The sequence below is a fragment of the Mustela nigripes genome, chromosome 13, assembly GCF_022355385.1.
Source record: "Mustela nigripes isolate SB6536 chromosome 13, MUSNIG.SB6536, whole genome shotgun sequence".
In the NCBI taxonomy this organism is placed as follows: domain Eukaryota; kingdom Metazoa; phylum Chordata; class Mammalia; order Carnivora; family Mustelidae; genus Mustela; species Mustela nigripes.
In genome coordinates this window covers 109,492,879-109,519,039 of record NC_081569.1, presented here as the reverse complement: position 1 = coordinate 109,519,039, position 26,161 = coordinate 109,492,879, and the positions used below count along the sequence as shown (strand labels likewise).

The 26,161-nt window shown below is 48.4% G+C and overlaps 1 protein-coding gene across 15 annotated transcripts in view; it reads right to left on the bottom strand.

Annotated features, from left to right (window-relative positions):
• Window positions 1-1,358: 1,358 nt before the first annotated feature.
• The window catches only part of SYNE2 (spectrin repeat containing nuclear envelope protein 2), a 331,267-nt gene continuing 306,464 nt past the window's right edge, over window positions 1,359-26,161 (bottom strand). For 4 of the 15 annotated variants that reach the window (XM_059373354.1, XM_059373355.1, XM_059373367.1 and 1 more), the window contains 18 exons: window positions 24,786-24,948; window positions 18,270-18,457; window positions 17,616-17,766; window positions 17,149-17,331; window positions 15,977-16,048; window positions 15,300-15,437; window positions 14,047-14,241; window positions 12,475-12,757; window positions 11,916-11,984; window positions 10,856-10,995; window positions 8,856-8,970; window positions 7,465-7,667; window positions 6,287-6,487; window positions 5,228-5,356; window positions 4,140-4,331; window positions 3,274-3,360; window positions 2,738-2,787; window positions 1,359-2,459 (listed from right to left, as the gene is read on the bottom strand). In XM_059373354.1, coding sequence (XP_059229337.1) covers window positions 2,237-2,459; window positions 2,738-2,787; window positions 3,274-3,360; window positions 4,140-4,331; window positions 5,228-5,356; window positions 6,287-6,487; window positions 7,465-7,667; window positions 8,856-8,970; window positions 10,856-10,995; window positions 11,916-11,984; window positions 12,475-12,757; window positions 14,047-14,241; window positions 15,300-15,437; window positions 15,977-16,048; window positions 17,149-17,331; window positions 17,616-17,766; window positions 18,270-18,457; window positions 24,786-24,948 — 2,782 coding nt within the window. In that variant the 3' untranslated portion in view covers window positions 1,359-2,236. Of the gene's footprint in view, window positions 2,460-2,737; window positions 2,788-3,273; window positions 3,361-4,139; window positions 4,332-5,227; window positions 5,357-6,286; window positions 6,488-7,464; window positions 7,668-8,855; window positions 8,971-10,855; window positions 10,996-11,915; window positions 11,985-12,474; window positions 12,758-14,046; window positions 14,242-15,299; window positions 15,438-15,976; window positions 16,049-17,148; window positions 17,332-17,615; window positions 17,767-18,269; window positions 18,458-24,785; window positions 24,949-26,161 lie in introns of those variants that run through there. The other 11 variants (XM_059373358.1, XM_059373369.1, XM_059373360.1 and 8 more) reach the window with 10 other exon arrangements.

Sequence of the window (26,161 nt, the reverse complement as noted above, 5' to 3'; positions counted from 1 at the left end):
AGCGATCTAAATGCCAAGTGTCGTTTAAAACTTTCCCTCGCGTGTGGGAAATGGAAGATGCAAAGCCTCCTCAAAGTGTAAAACATAATCTCTTAACAAGTGTCTGGGAATACACTGAGCTTTGAGTGAAAAAAGACCTGCTGGGGTCAGGGTAGGGTCTAGAAGCCTAAAAAAATCAAAAGACCTTTATCCTGAGAATGCATGTGCACAATCAGGCTTTAAAATACAGACCACCAGAGTGAAAGGTTTCCAGAACCATCACCTCCTTTGGACAGGAAGGAAGAGAAGGAGGGAGAGATTCTGCCTTTTACCTCTGTCAGAGTTGGAGCAAGGATCCTCTGACCAACTCGGTGACTCAGAAAAACAGCTGGGTGACATTGTTAATCCATGAAAAGAAATGAATTACTTTAAAGCATCAAAAGACTTTTTTAAAACTGCAAAATACCCTTTTCTGCCTATCGCTTTCATCAATTTGGTAAAGTGAAAACAGACTCCCTTCCACTGGTACCATTACATCAAGCCACTGGGGAACGGCACACGTCCTGGGGGTGTCTGACCCACGGAAGGGGCCGCCAGTGCTGGGAGTCTGGTCTTCATCTACAGCCAAGCCTCCCTGGCTTCCCCTGAGGTTTGTGCTTGGCGGAGAAAGAGGGGGGCATGGACTGAGGTGGCGGTTAGGACAGTGGTGTCTCCCAAGTGTCAAGAGATGCAGGTTAGGGGACCCCTGGGTGGCTCAGTGGGTTAAGCGTCTGCCTTCAGCTCAGGTCCTGATCTCAGGGTCCTGGGATGGAGCCCCACATTAGGCTCCCAGCTCAGAGGGGAGCCTGCTTCTATCTGCCCCCTCTGCCTACTTGTGCGCTCTCGGTCAAATACGTAAAATCTTAAAAAAAAAAAAAAAAAAAAAAAAGATGCAGGTTAGGAGTAGTTAACCCAGGACCTGTTCAGTGACTTCTAATCACTTTGTTTTGGTGAGAAACAGGTAATGGTACTGGAATCCTCTGGAAGGCAGGTGGTTGGTTCTGCCTGGAACATTTGTTAAGATCTGTTTGCTTTGGAGAGAGCTGGGAATAGAACAATCCGGGTGAGCTCCTCCTTTCCTTTGTACCCACCTTCCCTGCCATGCCGCCCTCGCCACTCCCTCCAGCAAGGGAGGGTCACACACTGTAAAATTGCCATGTCTACAAGTGGTGGGAATTTCGATCTCCTACGTTATCTTGTAACAAGTTAAATAAGTAGAATATAAAGCCTAGCTTAGAATTAGAACCCATAAATCCTCCTACATATTTTTAAAGTAACTTTTGTTCTGGGGTAGATTGCGTAGAACATCTACTTTGTAATAGGATCCAATACAATGAAAGTATGGGTATTTTTTTCTGTTTTAATGAGAAACATTTGAGTTGTACATACCACAAATAGCTTCAAGTTTCTGTAACAACCCCCCATGGCCAACCAGCCACACAACACCTGAAGCATCACTTTAAAGGTGAAAAGTCTTATAAAATTAACTTAGAAAAACATCCCTATCAAGTAGTTTGGCATTTACTGTACATTAGTCAAAAGCTCAAGCTAAAATCTGATTTCTTAAAAATCGAAGTTTACATTATTCATACAGATTGGGCATCGTTAAAAAATATGCACAAATAACCACATCCATGCAATATAATTTCTTTAAAAATTTAAAGCAATATAAAAGAGCAGACCTAAGTACAGAACAAAACATTTTGGTTTATAACCTGCAGCTCCGGATTGCTAGCTGATCGCAGTGAAATTAATTCTAAACATATCAGATGTGATTGTTTCAATCAGCTGAGTGTGCACGTGAGTTTCCGAACCATTTCTAAGATGGAAGTGGCTTGTTTCTATAACAGGTGATGAATGTTGCTGTTCACTGAGCGTATTAGCTACATTTGAATAGTGTTTCACAAATAAATCAGAAGTCACAAAGTGCTTGGCTCTTCAGGAAACTGAAGACCCCGAGACCAATCAACTAGCTTTGCCAAACCATATGGGGCAACTGCTGCCCGGGCTCCCTGCCCACCAGGGACGAACATCCTTGGAAAGCTGCCCTGGGTCCCGAGAGCGCGCACTGCTCTCTCTGGCTGAGCCCGGCATCTGCAGCAGGTCCCTGGGCCAGGCCAACGCTGAGGGTCACTCACTGGCTGGCCTGGGGCCACGAGTCAGGCACCCACAGGAACGCGTGGGGTGGTGGAGAGGTGCTGCGGGCCAGACGGGGCCTCTAGGTCGGGGGAGGCCCGTTGGTGTACCTCAGCATGGGGTAGAAGGACCTGGCAAAGTTGTTGGCCTGAGTGCAGCTGTAGTCCTCTTCGGAGAAGGGCAGCAGGCAGGCCAGGAGCAGCAGCAGGAGCAGCAGCAGCTGTAGGGGCAGCGCGGCCCTGATCACCCGTGACACGAAGGAGCGTTGCGGCCGGGAGCTGCTGGGGCCAGTGGGACCAGGCACCCTGCCAAAGGACGGCATGGAAAGCTGAGCGCACACTGCTGGGAGGCAACCCCTCCGCCTGTTACCTGACCCCCTTGCGTCAAGACAGACCTCCAGGACCCGAAATTAAAGTGGGGCCCAGGATGGAGGTTTGGTCCCGGAAAGGCAGCCCAGCTCTTTCCAGACCAAAGAAAACAAAGTGGGTTTTGTCCAAAGACTTGGAACACGGACAGGCAAGACTGGTGAGGGATGTGTGTGCGCGACAAGGGACTTGCTGCGGTGACTACAGGGCCCCCTCACCTGCTGTCCGTCTTGCTCTTGTCTGTTGTCATTCTCTCTGCTCCAAACTGCTGGATAAAAAGAATCCGGTTAGTAACGGAAGACCGTGAGTCCCGGCCAGGATAAAGCCTCTTCCTTCTTAAATTATACCCCTTCCTTAGGTCCTCTCCCTGCTGAGATTTTGAGACCAGAGTGATCTCATGCGTGTGAGATTATACTGGACGAGGTAAGAAATGCTGGGAGTTTCACGTTCCCGTCTGTGGGTGGGTTGTTAATGGGGAAATCGGGGAGCCCGTTCAACGACACCATCAGGGCTCCCCTCTTTCACAACCTGCTCCCGTTCCAGTGAAGAGCAGCAGATAAGCCAGCCTTCCTGTTGGGGCAACGTTCTTCCTCTGTACAGTCAGCCTCTCCGCTGCCCAGCAGGTTGAAGCGATCTGTGCTGTTGTGAAACGAGGGCTGGGGCCTTGGTGGGGGGCTCCCGTTCCTGTCACTGAACAATCACCAGTTACCAAGAAATTGCCAGCACAGTGCTCAGGACCAAGAGGGGCTCTCACCTTGGCTGGAGGAGCTGGTGTGGAGGCTGCTGGCGGCTGGTCTCCACCGTCCTCCTCGTCCAAGCTGGGCAGAGATGGATCTGGGTTCTGAAATGCACACCCCGAGGGCTCAGTTCAGGGGAACAGGAGGTTCTGAAGAGTCTCAAGAGCACAAAAACGTGCTTCGTGCAGACTCGACACTGCTCCACTCACCCCTCCCCACAGACCCCATCCTTCTGGAAGAGGCAGCTCCTCTATCCCTCACCCCCCTGCTTTAACAGGGACTTCTGTAGACAAAAAGGAGCGCAGTAGGCATGTCAAGGCCAGCCACTGGCACTCAACCCCCACAGCACACACTGGGGGACACGGAGTTTGGCTGCAGCGGGAGGGACAGGAGCAGCGGACTGTGCGGGTCAAATGGCCCTCAATACGCCAGAGCCGGAAGGGAACTCCAGCACGGAGGGGGCAGGCCTGCCCTCTGTCGGCCGGGGGGAAGGTCTGGGTTAGTTTGGAGTCGGATCATGTTTTCAAGGAAGAACGCAGAAAAATGAGTGGTCAGAAGACAGGGAGTAGGACAGTGAAGAGGACTCCCACAACTGTTGGGCATGAAGGCAAGTCAGAAAGGACAGACGGACTGGGCGGCTTTTTCTTTCATATGCCAGCCACGTGACATGTGGGCACTAAGGTGTCGTCCTCCCCTTGCAAATGCCAGAAGGGTGTCAGAGAGCCTGTGTAACTTTTTAGGGCCGCCCAGCTAGGCAGGGGCAGGACTGAGACTCGGCTCCATGACGTGCTCACAGCCCAACCCCCAGCAAGGCTGCCGTATTGCCGCTCGTTCATCTCTGATCAAAGACATCTTTCCATTTAGAAGCCACGAGCGGACTCACCTGGCGTCCCTGCAGGGACATTAAGTCTTGGGACACTTGCTCAAGTAACTGTTTGAGCTTCTTCTCAATAACATGTACCTTCTCCTCAGCCTCGATATAGTCCTCTCCACGCCCCTTAACAAGAAGGCTGTCTGAAATCTCCCGTAAGGTATTTACTTGAGGTTGCCGTTCCCCGAGCTCCTTTTCCAGTCGCTAAAAACACAAAAAGGGTGTGAAATGGAAGGCCCCCTTTCGTTGGGGCCAGAGGAGGCTCTCTTAGTGCCCTGACATTCATTGGGGATGAATGACGGGTGGGGGCTGACTCCGGAACCTTCTACTGCTTCTGTGTGTGCCTGTGCGTGTCCTCAAGCCCAGCAGCCTTGAGGCAGCAGGTGGGTTACACCCTGCCCGTTTTCCATTCCTCCTCAGTCTGTAGATAACTGGATGGAGGAGTTCGAGGAAAGAAGTGAGGGTCACAACTGCTCAACAGTCACCCAGCGGCTGCAGTTGCCGTCTTGGGCAGCAGAGACGGACACTTCCTTCACTGCACCTTGTCTGTTGGGGAGCACTGGAGAGCGGGGCTTTGCCAAGATTTTAGTAGGAGAATGTTTTTAAAATAAGGACCAGTACTTTACATTTATTTATACTTGAACCACGTACCAATTTATGAGTAAGAAGAATGTCACCCGGTTAAGTAAGTAAAATAAATATCAGAAAACACAATTACCCTCCAAGAAATAAGACTTTTCTATAGTGGATTCAGAAAACCCCTACAGCTCATGGTGTCTGTGGAGTCACTGAGCATAGTCTCCCCCTATGAGTCCTATTCCCAAAGGAGAAAGTAAAGCGGCTTTAAGTATCTGAGGATATTGCTAAACACCTAGACCCCCAATTGCCAAGATCTCGAAGACTTCCTGCTTTTGGCCATGCCTCTCCCTCCCTGCAAGTCATCCTGCTTCCTAACTATAAGGGGGTGCTCAGTAGATAGAACCTGAACGTGAGAACGCAACGCCACACTGGCATCGTTCCCAGGAACACTAGGTGAGGCTCCCCGAGTATGCACCTGACAGAGGCCAGGGCAGTGCAGAACCCCTTAGGAAGAAACTCACCATCAGCTCTTCCTGACATTCCAGGAGAACCTGGGGGTCTGCGTTTGGGTCTGTGACCTGAGCCTTCTGCCTCCGGCTCTCAGCACTCGCCAACCACAGTAACAGATCTTGACTCAACTGGTGGAAGTCCTTAAAAACACACACACACACACACACACACACACACACACACACACACATCATAGTGTTGCCTTTTCTGTAAAGGACGGGGTACTGAGAAGCAGCTTGCTAGCTTGGGCCTTCATAGTATTTGCTCTTGTCACTGTCCAGTGAATAAAAGGGCCAGATTTAAATGAAATGCCAGGGCCCCAAAACCGGGAAAAGGGAAAGAGGATACAGGCGGGACAGTCCTGGGAGGCACGATGAATTCTGTCAAGTGGAAAAGTGCTAGCAGAAAGACAGGGCTCCAGCAGTGCCCCCCCCCCCCCGGCCCCCACTGCCACCATTACACAGAAAAGACCACAAATTACTCAACAAATGTACTGGATTCAGTGGCAGAGGGAGACACCCCTACAGGACAGGCTGGGACCCAGGGACAGGGCTGCATGTGGGCTCGCTGGTGGGCTCAGAGCTAACACATTAACCATGTGTCAAGTGCTGGGCTAAGATTATATGAATTTAGTCCTAAAAAGCAACTCATGAAGTAAAGACTAGAATTATTCCCATTTTTCAGATGAGGACACAGAAGTCTACCAGGCACAGTGACTTGCCCAAAGTCACACAGCTACGGTAACTCTGGAGTTGGGTTAAACCACTCCTTACTCTGGGCCAGGTCTCTTAATCACTCTGCTGTAAGGTCCTCTTGGTGAGAGGACAGAGATGGGGCAATGCAGGGTGGCATTCCCGACCTACTGGAATGCTTGCTGGAACCCTTATGCTAGGAGTGGGCCAGGGCAACAGGAGACCCAGGGCAAACAGCAGGTCTCTGGACAGCAGCTGAGCCTCTTGGAAGCAAATGGTAAAGCCCATTTCCCTCCTACAAGCCGTATCTGTGCCAAAGCAGCCCGAGCATAAAAATACCAGCTTCTCCCACACACGCAGGCCCCTGGGCCCTCATACCTGGCACTGTAGGAGGAACCGCCGTAAGCCTGCTCTCCAGCTCTCCACCGCGCCCCGGACCATGTCCCAGCGCCGCCCCAACTGCCCAACTCTAGCCTGGAGCTCGCCCGACTCCGCGCTCTCCGTCTGCAGAAGTTCCTTGCTGCTCATGTTGACAGAGACCACTAAAGCCTTGTAGGTGTCAAAGGCTTTCAAGATCTCCTACCGCAGAGGAAAAAGACTGGATTAGGCATTCTGAAAATAGGGATGCGGGGTTCATCTGAACCTCAGGGGGGAACATGTCTGCCAAGCATGTCTCTGAGCTGTGGCCACAGACACAAGTGCGACCTTGCTTGTAACTGGCTGGGCAGCATCAGGTGAGGAGCTGTCTTACAAGGTCGGTGACCTTGGCTGGCCAAGCTGGGAGCAGAGCCCTGGCTCCTGGCTGGCCGACTCAACCACAGCCAGGAATAGACCCCCCTGAGCCCTGGTTGGCTTATTTCTGGACCAGACTGAAAGTCTTCCAGATGAAGTACGCAGAGTTATCCCGCACGGGCCTCTAGACATCACAGAAGTGGTATTCCTTGGGATGAACAGTAATCCCAGATATAGTAATGCACAAAGCAAAGTAAGAGTACCACTGTGAAGTTGCCTGGATACTGCCCTGGGGCATCTTAGGAGCTCAGACTCATGCTCAGGGTACCCCCAGGTACAGGACTCCACCAGCCCCTCTCCCTGCTCGCTGGCTAGTTCTGGTGGGTGACGCCTGACCAGGCGGGTGACAAGTTCCGTATAACAGAATACCACATCAGGCCACAGAGTTCATCAGCAGGTGAGCTGGTCCTCCTCCCCATCCTCAACACTCTATCCGGCCTGGACAGCACAGCGTGGAAGGGTGTTTTTAAGCTGCCCGGCAGTGACCGCTAATGTCTCCCCAAGAGTCTAGTGGTGTCTCTGCAGTCAGATGTTTCCAGCACAGGGGATCTGAGCTTTGGGATCATGTGCAGATGCTCTTCCAGAAACAGAAATCTACCTTGGTGTCCTTACCAGTGATAGAAGTGCAATGGGACAGACTGAATGCTACCAAAGCTGTCTGCAGCTCGCCACCCATGCCACTGCCAGACGGGACCTGCCGGTGCTGCGCGGCATGCGTCCGCACGCACATTCTAATCCCTCTTCCCTCCGCAGCCCCCCCTCACCTTGAGCCGCTTCACTCGGAGCTCCATTTCCCGGATATCCAAGGGCGGCTGCGCCCTCTTTAACATTTCTAGCTCTGCCTCCGTTTCTTTCAGCCAAGTGGTGACGTCGCGGATCTCAGAGTTCACCTGTTGCAAGTTTTGTTTTATTCTGAGTTGATTGCGAAGTTCTTGGGCTTGAATCAGCTCCCACCTGTCAAAGGCACCTGGAATAGAAAGTCACACCTGAAAAGCAGCAGTAGCACCTACAGATTTCTCTGCCTCCAATGAGTTCAGGGTCAGGGTGAGAAAACCTGTAGGGGATTCACCTTGTTGGAGGCTGGAGTGCAAAGAACCCACTTCCCTCACTCTGGCTCAAGGCCTGTGCCAGGACCTGCCCACAAAGGCCAGAATGGGGTGGAAAGTGGGGCAGGGGACCCAAAAGTGTTGCCAACGTGCACTGCAGGCCCAAGTCTGGCATTTTAGTTTATGCTGTTTTTAGGGCCCTTTCTTCTTTGGTCCATGTATGATCAAGTCAATGCCACTGGTCTGACTTTTGGTTTAGTTGAGTAATTACTTTTCTAATCACCGAGCCTGTCTCACAAGGAGAAACCTGACAACTCTGTGGTTGTCATCTTCATGTCTGATCTTTACATACGAGTGATGTCATTAAACACGTACTTCATCCCACCAGGCTCCTTCTGTCAATATTAAAGGATAACTTTGCAAGTAAACAGCTTAGGAATTTGTTCATAAATACAAGTCAGCTGATTCTGTTCTTGCTTTAAAAAAATTAAAAAAAAAAATTTTTTTTTTCTTAAGATTTTATTTATTTATTTGAGAGAGATCACAGTAGGCAGAGAGGTAGCCTCCCCCTGGAGCAGAGAGCCTGATGTGGGGCTCGATCCCAGGACCCCGGGGCCATGACCTGAGCCGAAGGAAGAGGCTTTAACCCACTGAGTCACCCAGGCGCTCCCCCAAATTCTTTTTTTGTTTTGAAGTAATCTCTACACCAAACAAAGGGGCTCAAATTTATAATCCCAAGATCTTAAGAAGTTGCATGCTTTACCAACTGAACCAGCCAGATGCCCCACAAATCAGCTAGTTCTCAGATAACACTGGCTGGCACAGGCTAAGTTCAGCTGTTTGGGGCAGATTAAGGGGGGGAGGGGCAGAGGGAGAGAGAGACTCTGAATCAGGCTCCACACTCAATGCAGGGCCCACACAGGGCTCCATTTCACGACCCTGAGCTCAATGAAACCAAGAGTCTGACACTTACCTGACTGAGCCACCCAGGTGCCCCTAACTGTTCAATTCCCAAATAACGTTCTGTTGAGCACGGACTTAAAGTAAATGCTCAGATAACCCAAAATACAGACTTCACCTGTCCTGACAACTGCCTAACTTAAGTGTACCTGACTGCTGTACGCCGAGAGCGGCCAGGCCTTCGTCTTCCTGCCGCGAGCTGCCATTCAAGACTCTGGAGCCTTCTTTGCCATCATCAGTGCCCGGGGATAACAGCAGCTTTACCTGGAATGAGGCAATTTCCACGTCACCATCTGTAACATTTCAGAGGCTGTGTGAAGAGTATCTCAGTTCACAGCAACAGGAAGGAAACGAAGATACGGGACCTCTTTCCTTCGAAGGGTCATTTGCTTCAAATATTTGCTCCAAATCAAATAGGGGCTTCTGTAGCATATTGGGGGCATTTATAAGCATTTATAAGGACTAATGACAGAAGTAAAGGCTGAGATGGTGGGGAAGCAGATGACATGTCAGGGATGGAAATAAAATGGCCTAATTCAGGGTTTCCTAGCACTCCTCAAATGAATCGTGCAAAAAAGAAGTTAGAAACCACTGCTGATCTGCTGGGCTGTTACTGTGTGCTTCCTTGCGCATCTGCACAGTGTTTTGCAAAATTCAGTCCTCCCTCCCAGTCACTCTGCAGAGCCGCCTGGCAGATTATCACCTGGAACTGTAGACATACAGAGGACAGATCTGCCTCCGGGGGCCATTCATTACCAAGCATTTACCTTTCACTGAACATACTCTTCTATTAGTGCAGTGTTCATTGGGCTATTTTTATCACAGGCCTTTCCAAAAATAAATGTATCCTTTTTGGAAAAGCCACGCTTTCTTTGGTTTGTGTCCATTCAGCCTACTTGTGTGGAATGTGGGGGGAAAAGAAAAGAACCCTGCAAATTTCTGGTGACATGCCTGGTTTCAGACACAAAGGAAAGGGTGGAACTTTTGCAACTTGCAGGTGGGGAACACAAACTTAATCACTGGGAGGGGTCCAACCTGGTGGCCCTACATGTGAAACCGAGGTGAGGTGCTGGGGTCCCTCTGCCCCCGGGGCTGTCGGGTCTTATTCCACACCCCAAAGAGACAGATTAGAACTGACAACTGCTTGCTAAGCATGAAGAGGAGTGGTTGAACTGGGCATGAAGGCCCGCTAGCCAGTGACTTGAGTCTGACTGTACACAGGCAGAATCTTCTCTAATATTCACTCTTAGACTCAGAGGGCACTTTGAGGACCTACCCAGAGATGCTCATACGGCTCTGGTTTGTCTACGAGGTGATTATTAAAAGTGCACACAGGCACTTTAATTTCAACTCGCCTGTCACTAACTCTCGGTAATGGGGATGATCTGGAGCCAACACTACTAAATCTGAGGCTGGCTGCCCCCGACAGCTGCGTCGCCAGAGCACGCCAAGGACTCATGTTGCCGGAGGAAAACACAGTGAGGAAGAGCAGTCATGGGTATAAACAACAACAACAAACCATGTGTGGTAGCAGTGGGAGTACAGTAGCAGGGACCACCTGTCAAGGCCTTCTTTATATCTTCGTACACATCAATCCTAACAACAATTATGTAAAATAGGTTTGTCCTCAGGTGAGGAAGGCTTGCAGAGGCACGGCAAAGGGCTATGGCCCCAGGGTAGTTTATGGTAGCGTTAGGATTCAAACTTCATGTCTACCATGGCACAGGGTCAAATCTTCCTGATTATGACGTCACAATGTTCTGAATGGGTTGCGCAGCTGAAAGGGAACTAGAACATGGTCTGGGAGCTCAGGGGCAGCTCAGGAAAGCCAGCACTTTGGTTCCCCACTGCTCACACGGATGACTGGCTCAACAGTAATAACCACCGCCCCATCATGTCAATGTACACAACAATGGTTCTTGGCCAGAAGCCACTCTAGAACTCCAGTCTGTCTTGCCAGGTTCTCAAGATGTACAGACAGCCCAGCAGAGATACTGGGATACACCAGTATCTCTGGTATCTAGATACACCATGGGAAAAACAGCTGGAAAGCGAGCACGTGCAGCACACGCCAATATCCCACGCTCTCTTAAAATCTCAATTATTACTCATGCGCTTGGGTTACAGTCTCAGTGGAGTGAACGCTTACATAGGCTGGCTTGTAAGGAGTGCTGGAATCTGAGGGGATGGTCTGAACATTCCTATCACCTCCCATCTGTTTGTAGCGAAGCTTGGGGCAGGAAGGGCTGTCAGGAACATGCCATGAGTGGTCCTCAGGAATGGATTTACCTGAAACAAAGCAGAGCAAGTGACCGTCCGTTCTCTCCAACCAAAGGGTTCGTATTTAGTTACACAAAAAAGGTCATGGGTAACATGACATCAGGTTATAGTATGAGTTCTGCAGCTTTCCTTGCAAAGCATGCATGTTTGCAAAATGTCAGTATGTCCCAGAAGGGAATGAAATGAGAGTCATGCAACTGAACAGCATTGCGCCTTCACTAGATGGGTTCACAATGGAGCACAACAAACGTATGATTTTTTTTTTGCAGGATGAGTGGTGTTTTGGAGCCGGGGCATGTAGGGGTGGGGACACTGGCAGCAAGGCTGGGGCCGGAGGCCAGGAGGACTGAAGGCCTCTCAGATGTTGGGGGAGAGTGAACATCAGGATGGACTTGGGGACCAAGAGGGCGTTCGCGGCTCTACCCTACCGCTACATGGGGGGATGGGGCAGGGAACAAAGGTTAGAGCTGCAAGTCAAGGAAAGGAAGGTTTCTTCTCCTGCGGCAAATGCAATAGTACCTTTAACCCTACCCACCCATCCTCTTCCCAGGAAACACCATAAGCAAGGGAGAAAGTAGTTTCAAACCACCATGAAGAAAGCTTGGGCTGTGCCAAAGAACTTCAGTTAGATTTCGGGTGGGGTGGGGGTGGGGATAAAAACTCTAAAAGGCACTGTGAAAAATTCCCTTCTGCACAGGCCTGAGGGGGAGGAGAGGGATGGCGTGGAGACTGCTCTTGAGTGGGCGGGGTTTCTTAGGAGCACGCAGGCATGTGTGAGTACGGCAGTGCAAATACACCATGACACAAGGACCGGGTGCATGGTGTCCACAGAAGGCAGAGGTCAGACATGACATGGGAGCGAGGCTTAGGATGCAGTGTGCGCCACAGGACGCTGCCATGTTGAGACACATGCACGGGCAGGGGCCTACCAGAAGACGCTTTCAAAGTTTTTGTGGTCATTTTAAGATATGCCTCAGGATTTTCGGGGATTTCTACATCTGAAAAAGAATAATGTCATTTTCCTCACTGCAGGCGTCTGGAGATGAATGCCCAAGTATTAAAACAGTCGACACATTGTCAGCTGGGAGAAGAAAAGTAACTACCCTGTATCTATTTTATTAAAAAGGTTTAAAAAGCCAAAGGGTTTTGTTTTTCCCAGCCAACTCCTGACTATCTGAAGCAGCAGCGGGAGTGGTGAAGTCCAGAGAGACGATGCAGACGATCTACTGATCACTCAACTGCAGAGCTCACAGATGAGAGCCATTAGGCAACAACCTTCATGTCCCAAGGTGAATTTCATTTCTTTTTGCCTTTCACTCCATCTGCGATAAGACTGAGTGACTCTCACGTAAGTTAAAGTGGGCAGGACACAACACAAGAAGCCACAGAGCTGAACTCAGGGCCGCCCAGAGCTGGCCGTGTTGCGAAGGTGCTAAGAACATAACCGAGCGGGCCAATGTCAAGGGCTCTGCAGACGCGGGCCGTTACCTGACAGTGCGCTGTAGTACGGGCCTTCCTCGTCATCTTCGTGAGACGAGGAGCCCCCAACGTCCCCCGTGTGATCCCACTCCAGAGGGATGGAGTCCACGCTGACAGGGGTCTCGCAGCCAGACCGCTCGGGTCCCGGCGCCGGGGGCACCAGATGACAAAGGGACTGAGGAGAGGAGGGCTCCTCGCTTGCTCTCCTTTTACGCCAGGAGTCGGCCTGGATCTCTCTGGGGTCCTCCATGTCTGTTTCATTCTCCGAGGCCTCTTTTTCTTCTTCCAAGCCCTGAAGCAGGGATGTCCCATTTTCAGAATGAACCAGATTACAACTGCTGTGGGGGCGAGGAGTGCCAGGGGCCTGTCTGGCAGTGCCTGAGAATGGCCACCATCAGCATTTCTGAGGCAGCTTTCAAAGAGAATTGGGTTCCCAGGGCCTGTCTGTGGTTATTATAAATTAGACTCTCCAGTGTGGGGCCTAGAATCTGTATCTTTCCTAGGAAAAATCTGAAATTTGGTGATCTACGTCAAACGACTTTAGCTAGAAAGTAAGAGATGGTGGCCAAAGTTTCATTGGTGGCTAATGGCAGGTTTACTCCAACAATCAGAAAGTTTAAATTAAAAAAAAAAAAAAAAATCTAAAGGCCATTCCTATCTTTAATCTTATTGTTCAGGATATAGAACCTATTCTCCCTATTTTGTAAGGGACTATAAACCGCTATGTTAAGAAATGAGGGGATTCAGGGCTCCTGGGTGGCTCAGCTGGTGAAGCATCTGCCTTCGGCTCAGGTCATGATCTCTGGTCCTGAGATTGAGCCCCACGCAGGAAGTCTGCTTCTCCCTCTGTCCCTCACCCCATTCATGATCTCGTGCACTCTCTCTCTCAAGTAAATAAATAAAATCTTAAAAAAAAGACACAAGGGAATTGTACTGTGATTTTTAAGGCTAGGTCTGATGAAGTTAATCAAGTTAGCCAGCTGGGGACGCAAAGAAGGAAAAAGTGGCCAGTCGTCTTGGTCAATATGGTCACCACGAAAGCATCTGGCACCCAAGGGCAATGAACACTGAATGACAGCCAGAACTCTACCTAAACTTCCCAAAAGGCCCTTCTGTCAAGGGAAACTTCGTAGCTGCTTTGGAAACCGGGTGCTTTTATCATTTCAGAGGTGAGAAGAAAGCACCAGAAAGGCACAAATATTACAAGTTCCCAGACATTAAGAGGAACAGGCAACACATTACCAAGTTACTACCATAAGCAAAACCAGAACAAGTATCACCGCACCTTGGGATACAGACACGTCAGGCAAGCCCTGCACTGAGGAACAGGCGGAAAAGGTCAGAGGAACACGAACTCTCGAAGTGCTGCCCCCTCCACGGGGTAACGGGAGCCTCCAAGTAAGCGTGACTCCACAGTAGGAACAGCTAAATAAACCAATAGGTGCTCCTCCCCCTGACCTTTTACCGTAAGATACATCATAGTGGACCGTTCCATAGATTTCCCAGTTCCTTAAACATTCAGTCAGGGGTCAAGTGTGAGGCGCCGGGAGGCCGGGTGGGCGAGGGTGGCGCTCCCCTTACCGGGGCGTGCGAGGTGAGCCTGCGGTGGAAGCGGGAGACGCGGCCGAAGACTTCCTGGCAGTAGCGGTGCAGCTCCTCCAGCTCGTCCTCGATCAGCACGGCGTCCAGCGGCTCGCTCTTCTGAATCAGCTGCTCCCCGAACACAATGAGCTGGTCGATCTTGTTGGTGTTCAATGTAATCTCCTGCTGGAAACCCTATTCGGAAGAGGAGAAAGAAAGGATTTCAAAGGAGGTAAGCTGCCCTGAGGATCCAGGGTCTGCTGCTTCTACCCGGGCTGCAGAAGCAGCATCGCCGCGTCCCCACTGCCTTGTCCCTGGCACCCAGGACTCTAGCTTGGTTGATTTTTAACAAGGAGACAATAAAGGTCGAATAATTTAGAACAATAATATGTGATTCCCTCCCACCCCTTCTGGGAACTGACTTTCCCAATTAAAATAATTCGAGGGACGCCTGGGTGGCTCAGCGGTTAAGCCACTGCTTTTGCCTCAGGTCATGATCCCAGGGATCCCTGGGATTGAGCCCCACATCAGGCTCCTTGCTCAGCGGGGACCCTACTTCTCCCTCTCTCTCTGCCTGCCTCTCTGCCTGCTTGTGTTCCCTCTCTCTCTGACAAATAAGTAAATAAATAAAATCTTAATAAATAAATAAATAAATAAATAAAATAATTCTAAAAGTTGGGCAAGGATAGACATTGACTGCTACTGGGTGTGAGGGAGGAAACCGGGTCTTGCTGACGCTTGGTGGAAACAAAATTTCTGACATGATCACTGGTGCCACTGCATGAGGGAAGGCACATTTCTATTTTGCAATCACTTTTAAAACCCAAGGAGGGAATCACAGTGAAATGAAAGTGAAATGCAGATTATCTGGGAGAGCGGACTAGATCGGCTCTTGGCCCCACTCTTGATACGGATCCCCCCTCCTGCCGCCATCCCCTGCCCCCAACATGCTGCACTCAGACTCAAGACAGCTGGGGAAAGGGCATCTTATGCAGTTCTGTTTGGAACCTGCAGCGCGTTCTCCCCATGAATGATTGTAAACTACAAAGAATGAGGAGCCTTGTCCAATGACCCCTGTCTGTAAGGAATGGCATCCTCACTCACGATGACCCTGCAGGATACGGGTGCGTGCAGCCTGGAGGCTCTCTCAGTGTTGGAATCTGCTCTCAGGGTGTCAGGTGACACTCGTCCTTGGCCAGCTCTCCCCTGCGAAGGTGCACTCTTATGCAAGGGGCTGACGAAGTAGGCCTTACGTTCAGTTGGCGCATCTTGTCGTCGGCGTCGCTCTCTGAGAAGTGCTCCACATTGGTCAGCTGCAGGTCCATCTCTGTGAGCCACACCAGAATGCTCTCCCGGGTCCCCTCGAATTCCTCCCTTTGGTTGGTGAAATGCTATGAAAGGGGGAGAAATAACATGTTTGGTCTGAGGGCATTAGAGAGTTCGGGTAGACAGCAAGGTTGATTTTGGGCAAGAGGAAAGTGTATCCCGGGGGTCCATAGGGCATCAGGGGGCCAGTGTGGGGTCAGGAGCCTGGGCTCTGGTCCTGGCTGTGTGATAATAAACAAGCCTCTCAACATCTCTGAGTCTTTGTGTCTTCACTGGCAAATTAAGGTATGGGAATGTTGACTATGACATCGAAGGTCCTTTTAGCATTTGAAATCCTGTAATTTTCTAAGTCAGTGATTTCCCCAACTTACCCTTTGAGGAACACCCTCAACATCCAGGCCAGACCCCTGGCCTTTACCTCATAAACCTTCTGTGGAAGCTATTGCTTGAAATAGTAGCTTCAAGATGGAAAAGTACTGATCTCAGGGATAAGCCTGGCCTAATGGTCCACATGTCTTCATTGAGGTAGTCCTGAACGTGTTCCCTCAGAGAAAGAAGACCCAGATTTATCGCCTTCAATTAGGGAAGGCTCTTAGGTTACTACCTCATAGATCGGCAGCTGATTCTCAGACAACGCAGCATTCGGTGCCAAATGAAGGTTTACACTGGTCACAGTCAAATCAGGAGATAAGGAAATTAATGCATGGAAACTGTCTGAAAAGCTAGCCCATTTCTTCCTGATGAGCTTAAAAATAAAAAGCCCAGATTCTCCTCATCTTAGAATGATTTCAAGAGTGTTCTGCCCTGAGAACACAAGTGGGGATTAAAATGACTTCCTGCTTTAAAAAAAAAAAAAAAAAAAAAAGACTTCCTGCTGCCAAAACCACACAGATCCTGCCAGTTTACACCTAGACTCATGAAGGCTGAAGTACCATGTCTCCCAAAGTACACAAATCTTTGATGAATGTTTACATTCAAAAATCAACCCCAGGGGCACCTGGGCGGCTCAGTGGTTGAGCCTCTGCCTTCGGCTCGGGTCATGATCTCAGGGTCCTGGGATCAAGCCCCGAATTGGGCTCTCTGCTCAGCAGGGAGCCTGCTTCCCCCTCTTTGCCTGCTTGTCTGACTACTTGTGATCTCTGTAAAAAAAAAAAAAAATATAAATTTATATTGATATCAATATTTTTTTTTAATATTTATATATATATGTATATATATATACATATATATATATATATCAACCCCAGCCTTTGAGGTCAGGTCAATGTGCTCTGGAATTTGGGGGGTAATTGCTGTCCCCTAGCTCCACAATGCAGAGGGGGCTTTGGCTACATCTTTTATTGTGCAAGAACCAGCAGTACATAAAAAAATGGACAGATGGGCAAGGCGGGCCTCTTTCCAGGCTAAGACAACTCTGGGCCTGAACTTGTGAAGTCCAGCAGCCCAGACCCTTCAGGTCATCTGTGAGCCAGCATGCAAACCTCTAGGGTTTATGGAAAAAGATGTGCTTGGTTCTACAGATCAAATACACAGGCCCTGCCTCAGAAGCCTTGTCTTAGGCAAATAACCTCTTAAACGAACAAACAAACAAAAAACTAAAAAAAACCCACACATGAATGCTGGCAGCTTTGGCTTAAACCACGGAGAAAGCCGGTTTCAAGAATGACACCTCAGGCCTGAACTACAATCTACTCCCTGCTCTGCTACAAGCCCGATCATGCCTGTCACTTCTCCCTGACAGCCTACAAACGAGGCGGGTAACGTAGGGAAGGTTACTCTGAGTCTCCGCAGGATGGCCGTGACCCGCTTCTGGAGGTTGTCCCAGCGCTGGTTGCCCTCGTGCACCATCTGCTTCAGCCTGCTGGCCGTGTCAGTGCGGTTCTCCCGGGCCAGCCGCCGGTACTGCTTGTTGATGAGCTCCAGCTGCGTGAGCCTCTCGTGGATCTGCCGCTGGAAGGCCTGCGCACATGGATATGGTGTCAGGGCCAAGGCCAGCACACCCCCGCCCCAGACGGCCTACCCTAGAGGTTAATCCCCGGGCTGAAACGGCTACAGAGAGCCCCTTGCCCCTGTGTGGGTGCTAAAGGACAGGCTCTCGAGGTCCCCGCATGTCGCATGGCATGGATTGGCCTTGTGTGGCAAAGCCGTCTTGTCAGCAGCTGGTGGGATGGTGGTCTGGGCTGCCCAGGACACAACAGGCTTGGTTCTCAGGAGCACGGGGTGGGAGGGGCTTGGGGCTTTACCTCAAACCTCTTCAGCTCTTCTTTAGCATTTGTGTACAACACCTCTGAGGAATTCGGGTAGGCTGCTGTCCTCTCAGCGGACTTGAGCCAGTCCTCAAAGCGGGAGTAATCATCTAGAAATTTCTGCCATAGTCGCCACGTCTCCTCGATTCTGACAGGAGGAAAGCATCTCAATAAAGCCATCCATTTCAACCGTGAGCTTTCCTCTTTTTTTCTTCCCATTACCGGTCGCATTCCCAATACCCCTTGCACTGGCACCATGTAGGGGGAGAGACCCTGCTATCCCTCTTTTATGAGATAACTGGGAACATCCTCCTCTTGGTCAGGACACCTTCCTCCTGGGACTGCCCCTCAAAGCTCCTGCCTCACAGAGGTCCAACAGCAGGAGACAGGGCTTCCCTCCACTGCTTTCTAGCTGGGGACACAGATGCACAGTGGCCAGCCATGGTTACACCTTAAGACACAGGAATGCTGGGGAAAGCCATCACCCTGATGCTATTTTTTCTGAATAATTCACTACATGAGCATGGGCACACCTACTGAGCCTTCTCTTCACGCTGGACGTGAAGCCAACAGAACACTGCTGTTGAGATGAGGGGGGGAGCTGGGTTCGGCTGACCGTGTTTCGTATGTCAGGGCCAGCCCGGTTCTTACTTCATTCGCCGTTCCATTGACATGGCGCAGATGTTCCTCCAGCGTCTGTCCAAGCTTCTGGTGGTCTGCTGGATGGAGTCACACTCGGTCTCATTAGCACAGGCATCGGAGTCATGCAGTAGGACGTCACAGATGTTAAAGACGGACTCTACGCCTGCGCTGTGTTGTTCTATGTCTCGCTGCAGGTCCTACGGGACAGAGTAAGGAGCACCTTGAGGCAGGGGTGGGGGTGATGACGGTGGGATGGGAAGATCTCTACTCCTCCCACCCTAGCTCCAACCCAGGTGCATGTCCACCTTGGGATCAGCAACAAGGACCGTGTCTTTCTCATCTCTGTGCAACCCTTGTCCTGTAGCACCCGATACAAAGCCTACACACTGGCAACAACTGGGATTTATTTGCTCAACGACTAGAGGGGGGTGGGAAAGCAGGAATACCCTCTCCTGAGAGCCCACTTCCCCCACCGATTCGGGTAGGCATGGGATCCACTGCATGCCACCTGAACGAAGGGCCCCTCCCTCAGACACGGTTCCGGGGAGGTCCTCCTTGGGAGTCTCTTTAGTAGGACCTAGAACTTCAGGAGAACTCTTAACCTTTTACGGGTCCCTGAACTCCCCTTTGTGCCATCCTCACACACCCCCCAAATCATGCCCATCCTCAGGCTCCACAGGCCCAAGGGAAGAGTTTGGAAGTAGAGACCCCACTATCCCAAAGGATGGGGTCCAAGTCCCTCTGGAGTCTTATCCTGTGAAGGTGACGGTGCTGTTCTCGGATTCAGGAAAAAGAGCATTCATGAGGAGGCAATGCACAGTTATGGGGAAAAATGAGAAACTTGTTAAACAATAAACACAGCATTTTCAGGCATCGCCTAGAGACTGTATCTTCTGCACATCATGGGAGGGCTGAAGAAGGGAGACGAGGAGCCTCTTTGTTTTGGATTCTGGCATTAGATTTCTCCAGATATCTAAATTCTGTGATAAGTGACAACAGAGCACGCCACTAATCTTAGTTTCCTTTTAAATTACATTATGAAGAAATAACAAAGACAAAGCGAAATAAGCCACTGTTAACCTACTGTCTACAGAAAGGCAACATAAAGTTCATGCCGGGTCACCTCAATATTTAATAATTCTAGAAATTACTGCTAATATTTTCTTACTTTTCTTCTGATAAATGTACAATTTGATCATTCTCTGTCCAGGTGGATATGAAAAAGAAAATGTTAATACTCAAACCACATTTTCAGGATCCTAACTGATTAAAAGAAAGCAGCACAAAGTTATGGTAAGAAAATGTGTTTTCTAGGTGGGCCTGGTTGGCTGGGTTGAAGGAGAACAGGACTTTTGGTCTCTGGGCCATGAGTTCAAGTCCTGTGTTGGGGGTAGAGGTTACTAAAAAATAAACTTAAAAAAATGTGTTTTTTTCTGTTTCCCACTCTCTTGCTGCCTGCCTCTCTGCCTACTTGTGACTTTTCTCACTGTCAAATAAAAAATATATATATATTTTTAAGATTTTATTTATTTATTTGACAGACAGAGATCACAAGTAGGCAGAGAGGCAGGCAGAGAGAGATGGGGGGAAGCGGGCTCCCCACCGAGCAGAGAGCCTGATGTGGGACTCAATCTCAGGAACCTGAGATCATGACCTGAGCCGAAGGCAGAGGCTTAACCCACTGAGCCACCCAGGCGCCCATAAATAAAATCTTTAAAAAACAAATGTGTCTTTTCGTTTGTCACCCTATGTGTCCTGTGATGAGACATGAATAGGGTGATTTTGTTTAAAGCTCTGCAGCCCAGGACTAATGGCAGAAGTCTTCCTCGGGTCCATGCGAGCACCAGCTTTGTAATTACTAGGTTTATTTTTTATTTTATTTTATTTTATTGATTTTTTGACGAGAGAGAGATCACAAGGAGGCAGAGAGGCAGGCAGAGAGAGAGGAGGAAGCAAGCTCCCTGCTGAGCAGAGAGCCTGATGCAGGGCTTGATCCCAGGACCCTGAGATCATGACCTGAGCTTAACCCACTGAGCCCCTAGACGCCCCTTTAATTACTGGGTTTAAACAGAACTCAAGCCCACGGAATTCTCATGAACCATCCTAAATTTACTGGCACTGATAAATGTCTCTTGACTTCATTAAAATAATAAATAAGGAATCCTAACATTGGTGTGAAATGAGTAATAGTGACAATTTTTATTAAAAAATGGTACCACCCTTGACCTCACCTGGGTAGGGCTGGGTAGGATCTGACTGAAAAGTACTGAAAAAGGCTAGTCTGTGGAAAAACGTGAGTGCTCCGTATTTTAGCAGACTCACTGCAGTTTCTCTACCTTATTTGTTCAGCTTATATTGAACAAAATGGCTATTGAGAACTGATTAATACACAGGGTGAATGAGAGCAAGAAATGAGCTCTACGCTAAGTTTATAAAGACCATCAACATCTTGGTTAAAAGAATTCAGTAATTTTCAAAATTTCCAAAACAAACTTTTCAAACCACTGCAGAATGACCCATTGATTTTTATAGTATGTATTGGTTACTTTGTAAAATATAAAGCAGTGAACCACATTCAAAAATGCAAACCATTTAAGGGCTAAGTGAGTGACATTTACAAACTGAAACAATCTCACCACTAGTTCCCACTGAGGCAGGTATACATAATAATCGGAGTTCAACAACAGTTTTAGTGCAATCTGAAGAATGAGACTTCAGAAACAAAATAAAAAAGTGTTAAAGGCTTTTGCCAGTGGTTCTGAAAACCTGCTCCTGTTTGTGTTTCTGCTCCTGAGCAGGTAACAAAAGCTCTAGAGCTGGGGCAGAGTAGGTGTTGGGGGTGGGCTGGAGGGAATGACCAGGAGGAGGATCCACAGAGAAAGGGAGAGGTGGAGAATGCAGCCAGGAAGGAGGAGAATACAAAAGGAACCAGAAGAACAAGATAAAGGGGGAAAAGAAAGCCAAGCCGGCTGACGGCAGACCGGTGGGTGGGGGTGGGTGGGGGGGTGGGGGGGTGCGGCTCCAGACAGACTCTGGGGGAGGGGCTGGGGCTGGCAAGCCAGTGGAGCTGAGTGGTTTAGGAGGAGGCTGGCTCGAAGCTGAGCGCACCTGCTGGGAAGGGGGTTACTGGTAATTACAGAATGGGGGCTAACTAACAGCACTCTCCCTCAACGTCACCATATAGCACCCATGGGAGAGAAATGCGGAAGGCTTAATGCAAGTGGTTCATGGTTTAAAAGAGTTACAAAGGTTGGGGCTCCTGGGTGGCTCAGTGGATTAAAGCCTCTGCCTTCAGCTCAGGTCATGATCCCAGGGTCCTGGGATCAAGCCCCGCATCAGGGCGGGGAGCCTGCTTCTCTCTCTCTGCCTGCCTCTTTGCTTACTTCTGATCTCTGTCAAATGAATAAATAAAACCTTAAAAAAAAAAAAAAAAAAGAGTTACAAAGGTTGCTACCACTTCCTTTGCATTTTAAAGAGGATATATTCCCCCCCCACACACACACAGTTATACTGTCCTTATTACCCAAGGAGTTCCACGTAAGAGAAAGAAAAAAAGACTCTGGTAAGATCTGACTTCTTCCTTAGGGTGCTCCCAAGAACATTACAATGAGGATCTGGGAAGCATGGTTCCTAATCACTTTTGGGGCCTAAGGGATTTTGCAGAAGGCACTACTCTAAGCTTATAGGTCTTATTTCTGGAAATAACCATGAGACTTACTATATTTAGCAATAGAAACACAAGTAAGGTTTTGTTTTTGTTTTTTTTAATGGCCCATGCATAATTTTTTTGGTGATACATTTCTGTTTTCTTGTGGTTTTGACGGAGGCCTTAAGATCTGGTTTGGGTATTAAAAAAAAATTTTTTTTTTAAATAGAAATACTGAAACTTTCCTCAGGTTGTCTGTGATAAGCACAATACCGGCCACCCAAAGATGTCCATGCCCTTGTCCCCAGAACCTGTGAATATGTTTGGCAACCTTAATTCTGGGTTGGCAGAACAGCCTATCAGCTGTTCTTAACATCTTGGACTATCCAGGTGTCCAGGTGGGCCCAGTGTGATCCCAAGGGTCCTTAAAATTGGCAGAGGGAGGTAGATGAGTCAGCCCGAGGGAGAAGGGACCGTGACGGAACAGCACAGACAGATGCAGTGTTGCCGGCTCTACAGATGGAGGAAGGGGCCATGAGCCAAGCCATGTGGGCAGCCTCCAAAAGCTAGAAAGGGTGAAGAGACAGACTCTCCAATAGGGCTGCTAGAAAGAAACTCAGCCCTCCTGACACCTTCTTCTTAGTCTGGGGTCAGATTTCTAACCTCTAGAACTCCAGTAAGAGAATAAATTTGGGTAAAGTTGCTAAATTTGCAATAATTTGTTAAAGCAATCACAGAAAACTCATTCATCTACCTTCTTTTTTTTTTTAATTTTTAATTTTTTATAAACATATATTTTTATCCCCAGGGGTACAGGTCTGTGAATCACAAGGTTTACACATTTCACAGCACTCACCAAAGCACATACCCTCCCAATTCATCTACCTTCTTTACGGTAATGCTAATCCTAAACGCCAACTCCTTAATTTGTTTTGGATCACTGTGAGATACGAATCCCATGATAGTGATTATGCTTTCAATAAAGAGGGAAGCTTCAAGTCAATCAGATTGAAATTATGGACCCTTTCAAAACAGGATCAAACAAGGCCAGAAGGTAGGCAACTGCTCCAAATTGTACCCTCTGGGGAGTACACTCCCTGCAATTTCATGATGCTCTGGCACACCTCAGATTTTAAAATGTTAACACACATGACTGGCCCCTGCCAAATTTAGCCAGGCATTCTTTAAGAGGAAAAATATACTCAGTTTCTATACTCTTTACCTGAAAAAAACTCATCACTCAGGGTAAATTGTTACTTGTAAGGCCTATCTGTAAAGAGAATCTTCAAGAACTTGATCTTAGTGGCTCAAAATTGCAAATAATGCTGATAATGTCCAGCAGCTGGGACTCCACTGAGAAGGGCACTAAAATCTGTGCAATGTCCATTAACATGGTACTTCTATCAGTATTCATTTCTCCACAAAGTGAAAACAGATTAGAGAGGACCTCAACAGAAAGGACATACTTAAATTTTTGTGGCTAAGTGCCAAAACCATATTTTTACTTCATAGCACTGCTAAATCCTACTAATTTGAAAGTCAGAGAACAGGCATCGTTTACAAACAGTAATAGTAATAGATTGAATAAAGATCTAAGTCAAGAGGAATATCAAATACTTGGCTCTATTTTATCGTAGCAGGAGATGTCACGCATTACTGTTAAAAGGACTGATTTGAACTCAAGGGAATCTGTCATTAATTTACCATCACCTTTTGCCCTTGAATCTGTGTGAAAGGTTCAGCCCCCAAGTCTTTCTCTAAGAGCAGCTGTTACATGTGGGTTCCTCTTCCTGGGTGCTGACAGCAAACACCAAGGCTTTGGCGGTAACGTGAAAAAACCAGATACACATCTGAGAACCCGAGACAGCCATATTGCTTATATGGTCAAAACAGAATCTGCTCCTGGGGCTAAAAAAAAAAAAAAAAAAAAAAAAAACCACGACGGTGAAAGAAAGCCACCAAAAGGCTACTATGAACTTAATTTTGAAAATAAAGACAAGCTCCAGGCACTGCCTACGAGAATGAACCTGGGAATGTGAGCTGATGGGAGGGCAGGAAGGGGGATTTGGTAAGTCTGTGGTATCAATGAGCACCCACAAGATTCGTGTGATGATTAACACCGGCAGGACTCAGTGATTTCGTGCTGTGGAATTTCCAGGGTTGGCTCAGAGGGTGAGTAACTGATGAAAGAAAGGCACAGAGGACTGGAAGACGGACTTCCTAAGCATCTTCTTTTTTATACCTCCTTTTTTTTGGGGGGGGGGGGGGAAGCTCTTATCAAATGATCTGTTGTTCCATAAAAACTTTCCTTGGTTAGAAAGTTTATTTTTCTTTCAATTCATTGCCTTCTAAAACTATATTCACAAATCACAACAGAGATCCAAGTCAAAAAGATACATATACAGGGGCGCCTGGGTGGCTCAGTGGGTTAAGCCTCTGCCTTCGGCTCAGGTCATGATCTCAGGGTCCTGGGATCGAGCCCCACATCGGACTCTCTGCTCAGCAGGGAGCCTGCTTCCCTTCCTCTCTCTCTCTCTCTCTCTCTGCCTACTTGTGATCTCTGTCAAATAAATAAATAAAATCTTAAAAAAAAAAAAGATACATATACAAAACGCCTTATTCACCATGAAGACTAAGACCTACATCTCAAATATGATTCAAAGCATTTCACAAACAGATGGATGCATGGGGCAGAAGATGGGCACACGACACATGGTCTCCCATGTATAAGAACATGGACAGGTGGTCAGTTTTCTCTGGAAAACAATGAATCAATATTATGAAACGTGAACATGCTAAATGAAAGACACAGTCCATACGGGTTTCAGTTAGCAGATATCACAGACACCTATACTCTTAAAAAGGCTTTCTTTCCTCACCTGCTGCTCGGCGAGCCTCTTCTGGATCTCTTGATCGTCACAGACATCATAGACGACGGGCTTAGAAAGCTCGGACTCGATTCGAGCCAACCAGGTACGAAGGTTGCTCATGTTTTTGTCTAACTGCTGTATAAAAGCAAAGGTCTCCTTCAGCTTCTTCACCCTAAATGTATTTGTGGGGGAAAAAAAAAGAGGTTAAAGAGAAAAAAAAAAAAAACCCACAAAGCCCAACATTTAGCAGTAACAAGAAGGTGCTAACAAAGGTGTCACAGCGTAAAAAGCAATTTATGTCAGTCACTGATTTTATAGCAGAAACAGGTCTCAAGTCACAGGAGTTTTCACAGAATAGGTGACACTTTACAAAACTGATGGTCTGGTTGATTTTCAAATGGGCTAAGGGTTCATCTACTCCTGCGAATGCAAAGTCCTATCATTCCTAAAGTGGGATCCCCTGAGACCCAGTACATTTTTCTAGGGCTCCAGAGGAAAGAGGAGATGTTATCTCATTCTCTCAAGATTAAAAGAATCCCATGTGGGGCACCTGGGTGGCTCAGTCGGTTGGGTGTCCAACTCTTGGTTTCAGCTCAGGTCAAGATCTTGGCTGTGGGACTGAGCCCCTTGTCAAGCTTTGCACTCATTCTCTGCCTCTGCCCCTCCCTCCCACATGCACATGTGCGCTCTCTATAAATAAATAAAATCTTTAATAAAAAAATAACCACACTTGATTTCTTTTTTTTTTTTTTAAAGATTTTATTTATTTATTTGACAGACAGAGATCACAAGTAGGCAGAGAGGCAGGCAGAGAGAGAGAGAGAGAGAGAGAGAGAGAGAAGCAGGCTTCCTGCGGAGCAGAGAGCCCGATGTGGGGCTCGATCCCAGGACCCTGAGATCATGACCCGAGCCGAAGGCAGCAGCCCAAACCACTGAGCCACCCAGACGCCCCACTACACTTGATTTCTATCCAGTTTCTTTCTTGGGTATACCCAAGTTTGCAGCAGCCGAGGATGTCCCCCAATGGTTTAAAGATATTACATTCCTGGCTCCTTTGGTGGCATCTGGCCCATGTTGCTTCTTGGGGGACTTTCTTCTCGAGCAGGCACAGAACATGACTGTGCCAAAGCCCACCACCTCTGGTCTAAGGGTTGAGGGAGCTTTATGTATAAACCCAGCCCATTACGGCACAGCTGTATCAACCAAAAGGGGAACAAGGAGTGTGCTGGGAAAGAGGGCAAAGATGATGTACAAATGTAGTTTTAAGCCATCTGCCTCCTACACAGTGTGGAGCGGATCGAACACACACACACCGAGTCCATGTGCGTGGTGAGCTCACTGGGACACTGGCGTATGGGATGTCAAGGGGAAATGCCGCAGTGGCT